The sequence below is a fragment of the Mandrillus leucophaeus genome, unplaced genomic scaffold, assembly GCF_000951045.1.
Source record: "Mandrillus leucophaeus isolate KB7577 unplaced genomic scaffold, Mleu.le_1.0 Scaffold71, whole genome shotgun sequence".
Lineage (NCBI taxonomy): Eukaryota > Metazoa > Chordata > Mammalia > Primates > Cercopithecidae > Mandrillus > Mandrillus leucophaeus.
This window is the reverse complement of record NW_012107697.1, coordinates 1,969,584-1,976,551: the sequence shown is the minus strand read 5'-3', so window position 1 is coordinate 1,976,551 and position 6,968 is coordinate 1,969,584. Positions and strand designations below refer to the sequence as shown.

The 6,968-nt window shown below is 53.1% G+C and overlaps 1 protein-coding gene across 2 annotated transcripts in view; it reads left to right on the top strand.

Moving 5' to 3' along the window:
• The window catches only part of HYOU1 (hypoxia up-regulated 1), an 18,317-nt gene that overhangs the window by 3,498 nt on the left and 7,851 nt on the right, over positions 1 to 6,968 (top strand). For both annotated transcript variants that reach the window (XM_011964916.1, XM_011964917.1), the window contains exons 9-22: positions 1,214 to 1,406; positions 1,614 to 1,748; positions 1,884 to 1,966; positions 2,105 to 2,237; positions 2,431 to 2,618; positions 2,881 to 3,019; positions 4,139 to 4,199; positions 4,335 to 4,414; positions 4,767 to 4,952; positions 5,084 to 5,256; positions 5,401 to 5,488; positions 5,590 to 5,712; positions 5,881 to 6,014; positions 6,142 to 6,226. In XM_011964916.1, the coding sequence (XP_011820306.1) occupies positions 1,214 to 1,406; positions 1,614 to 1,748; positions 1,884 to 1,966; positions 2,105 to 2,237; positions 2,431 to 2,618; positions 2,881 to 3,019; positions 4,139 to 4,199; positions 4,335 to 4,414; positions 4,767 to 4,952; positions 5,084 to 5,256; positions 5,401 to 5,488; positions 5,590 to 5,712; positions 5,881 to 6,014; positions 6,142 to 6,226 (1,801 nt within the window). The remainder of the gene's footprint in view (positions 1 to 1,213; positions 1,407 to 1,613; positions 1,749 to 1,883; positions 1,967 to 2,104; positions 2,238 to 2,430; positions 2,619 to 2,880; positions 3,020 to 4,138; positions 4,200 to 4,334; positions 4,415 to 4,766; positions 4,953 to 5,083; positions 5,257 to 5,400; positions 5,489 to 5,589; positions 5,713 to 5,880; positions 6,015 to 6,141; positions 6,227 to 6,968) is intronic.

Sequence of the window (6,968 nt, the reverse complement as noted above, 5' to 3'; positions counted from 1 at the left end):
AGCCAGGATGGTCTCGATCTCCTGACCTCGTGATCCGCCCGTCTTGGCCTCCCAAAGTGCTGGGATTACAGGCTTGAGCCACCGCACCCGGCCGGAAGACATGAACTTTCGAAACGTATTCTAAGGAAATCCATGGAGCTGCAGGCCATATGTAGGGTGTCAGATTCAGTCATGTTTTTGTTCTCTTGTCATTTCCAGTTAAATAATTTACCACTCTTGTTGTCGTGTTTTTTAATTTTTTTTATTTTTATGACCTGTGACATAGCCTTCAGGAGATCCTGAGAACATGTGCCCTGTTGTCTTATTTCTTGAAGCCATCTTTTTCTGACTTCACCATTACCACCCAGTCCAAGTTACCATCAGCTCTTATTTGCAGAATTAAAAACATCTCCCTGTTTCTGGTGACGTCTCCTTTTACTTCTTTCTTCATATTAGAGGGTTCTTCTTAAAATCCAACCTGATCATTAACCTGTTGCTTTAAAAACCTGTCATTGGCTCCAAAACTTTCCCTGCGCCTGTCTCAACCCTGCCTTCTGCAGCCTGTCTGAGCCCTGAGCCCTCTCGCTCTTTGAGCCCCAGATGCTTCCCCTCCTCTGGAACTTGCCATGTACTCTCCCACTTCAAGTTCTTTTTTTGTATTTTTTTTTTTTTTTAGTAGAGACGGGGTTTCACCGTGTTAGCCAGGATGGTCTTGATCTCCTGACCTCATGATCTGCCCGCCTCGGCCTCCCAAAGTGCTGGGATTACAAGCGTGAGCCACCGCACCCAGCCTCAAGCATCACTTTAGGGGACATGTTCTTGGGCCTCCCTCAGTAGCTTGAATCTCCCCCTGCATGTTCTTCAGGCATTGTCCCCTGACCTTTACAACATGTGACGTAGTGATAATTTCACATTTATGCGACTATTCAACTTTTCCATACCAGGGACCCTGTCTCTCTCCCCGCTGCCACATTTGTATTCCCAGAGAGAAGTACATAAGTAATGCTCAGTAAACACTGTCGAATGAATGAGTGGAAGAAGGGTCACTGTGAGGTGTCAGCTGTGCTGTAGAGCGTTGAGGGCAGAGTGTGTGTCCACACATGGGGCACTGGAGATGAACAAGGTCCCCTGAGATGAAGGAAAGTTGCCATGTGGGGATGAGAGTCAGGCTCCTATGCAGATGTGGGGACCCCATGTTTTCTTCACTTTTTTCCCTGCTCCCTTCTCTCAACAGATTTGACCGCACCCTGGGGGGCCTGGAGATGGAGCTCCGGCTTCGAGAACACCTGGCTGGGCTTTTCAATGAGCAGCGCAAGGGTCAGAGAGCAAAGGATGTGCGGGAGAACCCACGCGCCATGGCCAAGCTGTTGCGTGAGGCTAATCGGCTTAAAACCGTCCTCAGTGCCAATGCTGACCACATGGCACAGGTGCCCACAAGTGGCTGGTTGAGGCTATGTTTGTCCCACGTAGAGGGTGGGGGACCCTGCCACTGAACTAGACTGCTCGTTCCTGGCATGGCCCATGCTCCTCCCTCTACCATCCTCCCCAAAGACCTATTCTTTTTGTTTCTGTCCTACTCACCAAGAGAGTGGGACCTGGGCAAGAACTCCCTGACAGTCCCCATCCTTCCCCAGATTGAAGGCCTGATGGATGATGTGGACTTCAAGGCAAAAGTGACTCGTGTGGAATTTGAGGAGTTGTGTGCAGACTTGTTTGAGCGGGTGCCTGGGCCTGTACAGCAGGCCCTCCAGAGTGCTGAAATGAGTCTGGTGAGCGAGTAGGGGAAGGTGGGAATGCCCCGTAGGAAAGGGCATAGGAAACCCATGGGATGTCAAGGGACGAGTCAGTGCTGAGGAAGAGCACTAAGTGTCTGCTGTTCCACCTCTCATTCTTACCCACTGCAGGATGAGATTGAGCAGGTGATCCTGGTGGGCGGGGCCACTCGGGTCCCCAAAGTTCAGGAGGTGCTGCTGAAGGCCGTGGGCAAGTGAGTGTAGGGGCTAGAGCGCTGGGCTGAGTTCTGCCTGGGGCACAGCTTTGGGCTGAGCAGCTGGAGGGCTGAGGGGAGGGAAGTTCCAGTTGCATGCTCCAGGGTAGGCTGTGCTGAGGCTTGGGATTTTCCCAGGGAGGAGCTGGGGAAGAACATCAATGCAGATGAAGCAGCTGCCATGGGGGCAGTGTACCAGGCAGCTGCACTCAGCAAAGCCTTTAAAGTGAAGCCATTTGTCGTCCGAGATGCAGTGGTCTACCCCATCCTGGTGAGTGAGCCTGACTGAGCAGGTGACAAGCTCCCTTTACCTCTCCCAAGTGGGGTTTCCCCTTCTGTCTGCTCTGTCTCATCCCGTTGTCTTTCTGCTAAGAGGTGTTCCCCACCCTACCCCCATCCTTACCCCAGAACCTACTTGGGTTCTCTAGTGTGCAACAGTATGCCTCTGTCTGCCTGCTGTGTAGGTGGAATTCACGAGGGAGGTGGAGGAGGAGCCTGGGGTTCACAGCCTGAAGCACAATAAACGGGTACTTTTCTCTCGGATGGGGCCCTACCCTCAACGCAAAGTCATCACCTTTAACCGCTACAGCCATGATTTCAACTTCCACATCAACTATGGTGACCTGGGCTTCCTGGGGCCTGAAGATCTTCGGTGAGGGGCGGGGGTGCAGGATGGGAGCTCCAGGGACAGGGAGGCGTGGCTGCTGGACAGTGAGGACTGGGGGTGAGGGAGGATGTGGGCCTGCAGGGTTGAAACAGGGCAGCTATGAGCAACGTCTCTGGAGAATGCATCCATCCTCCTGAGTGTGCCCTTGGGGAGTGCCCCTGACACCTCATGCCAGGAGGCCATGTTGTCTAGAGGGGGAGATGGGCTGGAATGGGTCCCCCTGAACTCCTCTTTCCTCCCCAACCAGGGTATTTGGCTCCCAGAATCTGACCACAGTGAAGCTAAAAGGGGTGGGTGACAGCTTCAAGAAGTATCCTGACTACGAGTCCAAGGGCATCAAGGCTCACTTCAACCTGGATGAGAGTGGCGTGCTCAGTCTAGATAGGGTGAGAGCTAAAGGAGACCCTGGGTGCAGGGCAGGGGCTCAGGCCCTGCCAGCCATTTCCAAAGCGGGTTCCACATGGCATTAGGATATGGTAACCAGAAGTTTAGGAATCAGAAAAATGTTGGCTCTAAACAGCTAAGCGGTGATCTGGTGCAGACCTCCTTATAGCCTATAAATGCTTATAGGCATTGTAAATTTCTTGGAACTGTTGAATAGTTTGAAGAATCCACTTTTTTTTTTTTTTGAGATGGGGTCTTAGTTCTGTCACTTAGGCTGGAATATAGTAGCATGGTCAGAGCTCATTCCAGCCTTGAACACCTGGGCTTAAATGATCCATCTCAGTCTCCTGAGTAGGTGAGATGATATGCATGTGCCACCACATCCTGCAAAATGTTTTTGTTCTTTTTATAGAGACAGGGTCTCACTATGTTGCCCAGACTGGTCTCTAACTCCTGGGATCAAACGATCCTCCTGCCTCAACCTCCCAAAGTACAGGGATTACAGGTGGGAGCCACTGTGCCTGGCCTCAGGAATCCACTTACTATTATTACTACTTTTTTTGAGACAGAGTCTGCTTGTCTAGGCTAGAGTACAGTGGCGCAGTCTTGCAACCTCCGCCTCCCGGGTTCAAGCGATTCTCCTGTCTCAGCCTCCTGAGTAGCTGGGATTACAGGCGCCCGCCACCACGCCTGGCTAATTTTTGTTGTTTGGAGTAGAGATGGGGTTTCACCATGTTGGCCAGTCTGGTCTCAAAACCCTGACCTCAAGTGATCCACCTGCCTTGGCCTCCCAAACTGTTGAGATTACAAGCATAAGCCACTGTACTCAAGCAGGAATCCATTTTTGAAGAACAAATCTGGGAATATGGATGTAATGGCTCATACAGTTACTGAGTGGAGAAGTAGTGGGCTCTTTGGGGAAAGAGGAGCTGGGACCCTATTCGTGGAGGCCTCCTAATCAAGAGATGGGCAGCCAACTCCCAAGTCCTTAGAAAAGGCAGCTGAGAGACTAGGCCTGCAATGGCGTGGAGTGTGCATAAGCAGACACCCACTTTGGCAGGATGTTTGTGGGAAAAAGGTGGATTAGCCTGTGTGTTTCTTGATTTTGAACCTGTTTTCAGGTGGAGTCTGTATTTGAGACACTAGTGGAGGACAGCCCAGAAGAGGAATCTACTCTCACCAGTAAGATGGGCATGCATGTGTGTACGGGAGAGAATGTGTGAGGGTTCAGGAGGTGGACAGGGCATGGCCCTTGGGTTAGAAGGTGGAGTCACTGCTGTGGTCTCCTTTTGAGTCTTTGGGTTTTCTTCCCCCTAGAACTTGGCAACACCATTTCCAGCCTGTTTGGAGGCGGTACCACACCAGATGCCAAGGAGAACGGTACTGATACTGTCCAGGTGAGTTCAGGATGGAGCCAGGGGAGCATGGAGGATAGTGGGGGATGCAGGTGGTAGCAGCAGAGGAAGGGGGTGAGGGTAGGCCACACCTGCCCCTGTTATGTTAACCATTCACTCCCCAGGATCTTCTGGGCTCTCAACTGTTTCTTGACCGGTGCTCCCAAGGCCCATTCCCCTTGTTCCAGATTCTCTTCCTTTGTCCAGCTAAATTGTCACAGTCCAAGCAGGCCACTGACCATTTGCATAGAGCGGTCACCTGTATGGAACCCCCATGGGGTCAGCGGTGCTCAGCCAGGCCTGCCTGGAGGCTCTGCTCCTGATTGTTCCGTGGGGCGCCTGCGGTGTTTCTCAGGAGGAAGAGGAGAGCCCTGCAGAGGGGAGCAAGGATGAGCCCGGGGAGCAGGTGGAGCTCAAGGAGGAAGCTGAGGCCCCGGTGGAGGATGGCTCTCAGCCCCTGCCCCCTGAACCTAAGGGAGATGCAGCCCCTGAGGGAGAAAAGGCTACAGAAAAAGAAAATGGGGACAAGTCTGAGGCCCAGGTGAGCTGTGGCGGAGGAAGGCCAGTGTGGATCCAGAGACTAAGGGAGCGGGCAACTGCCTTGTATCTGACCCCATGGAGAATGTAGGAGGGCAGAGGCTTTTCCTGACACCCCTGACTCTTCCCATCCAGAAGCCAAGTGAGAAGGCAGAGGCAGGGCCTGAGGGCATCGCTCCAGCCCCAGAGGGAGAGAAGAAACAGAAGCCTGCCAGGAAGCAGCGAATGGTTGAGGAGATTGGGGTGGAGCTGGTCGTTCTGGACCTGCCTGACTTGCCAGAGGATAAGCTGGCTCAGTCGGTGCAGAAGTAAGTGAGGACAGATGGTGTGTACATGTGTGGGCAGGGTGGGCAGGGTGTGGGATGGCGCCCTGGGAGGGAGGGCTGTCTGACCCAGAGTCTCAAGTTCTCACTCGCTCTCTCCCTCATCCCTACCCCTCCTTCGTCCCATAGACTTCAGGACTTGACACTCCGAGACCTGGAGAAGCAGGAACGGGAAAAAGCTGCCAACAGCTTGGAAGCGTTCATCTTTGAGACCCAGGTCAGTGGGCAGGAGGCAGCAGCCCCTGCGGGCTTACGCCTGGCTCTACGGGCCTTGCCCCTGGGCTTGCGGGTGCATGTGTTTGCATGTCCCCCACCCAGGACAAGCTGTACCAGCCCGAGTACCAGGAAGTGTCCACAGAGGAGCAGCGTGAGGAGATCTCTGGGAAGCTCAGCGCCGCATCCACCTGGCTGGAGGATGAGGGTGTTGGAGCCACCACAGTGGTGAGGGGCCTCTCAGGACATGGCAGGTGGAATGGGAGCTCTCCTTCCTCTCCCAGGGTCAGAGAGAGAGAGAAGAGCCGGGGCTTGAGCCCATAAAGAAAGACAGGGGGCTGACTCCAGGCTCTGCTGTCGTCCCTCCACCCCTCTGCCCAATCCCACATCCATCAGATGTTGAAGGAGAAGCTGGCTGAGCTGAGGAAGCTGTGCCAAGGGCTGTTTTTTCGGGTAGAGGAGCGCAAGAAGTGGCCCGAACGGCTGTCTGCCCTCGATAATCTCCTCAACCATTCCAGCATGTTCCTCAAGTAAGCAGCCCCTGAACCCTGTATGCAGTCCTGCCAGGCCACTGGTTCTCATTCCTCCCAGCTTCCCACTCCCCACACCCCAGACCCCTCTCCCTTTGAAGTTAATGGTCTCCTTTCTGCCTTCCAGGGGGGCCAGGCTCATCCCAGAGATGGACCAGATCTTCACTGAGGTGGAGATGACAACATTAGAGAAAGTCATCAATGAGACCTGGGTAATCACTTCATAAACACTTAACCAGATACTTAGCTGCCATCCTAGGTACTGTGGGAGAGGCGGAGAGAGGAAGCCACAGCAACCCCTGCCTCCTGGCTTAGCATCTAATCTGAAGACAAAAGATGTTTGTATTTGAGCCCACATCTGATTAGTCCCAAGCAAGAGCCATGGCCATAAGAGTCATCAGACTGGAGGAGCAAAATGCCCATGCCATGAGGATAGAAAAAGCTGCTTTGAGGGGCTGGGATTTGACCTAGGTCAGAACATGGTCCAGGGTTTGGCTAGGTGAGACTGATGTGGCATGTGAAGTAGAAACTGTTTTGGATGTGTGGGGACTCTTGAGCCACAGCTCAGAAGTGGAGAGTCAAGAAAGGAGTATTCAGCCGAGCACAGTGGCTCATGCCTGTAATCCCAGCACTTTGGGAGGCTGAGGCAGGTGAATCATGAGGTCAAGAGATCGAGACCATCCTGGTCAACATGGTGAAACCCCATCTCTACTAAAAATACAGAAATTAGCTGGGTGTGGTGGGGCGTGCCTGTAGTCCTAGCTACTCGGGAGACTGAGGCAGGAGAATTGTTTGAACCCAGGAGGCGGAAGTTGCAGTGAGTTGAGATCGTGCCACTGCACTCCAGCCTGGCAACAGAGCGAGACTCCATCTCAAAAAATAAAAATAAAAAAGGAATATTCAAGGGGTTTGTTCAGTTGCAGTCACTCCAGAGTAGTAGGATGTAAGCCAGAA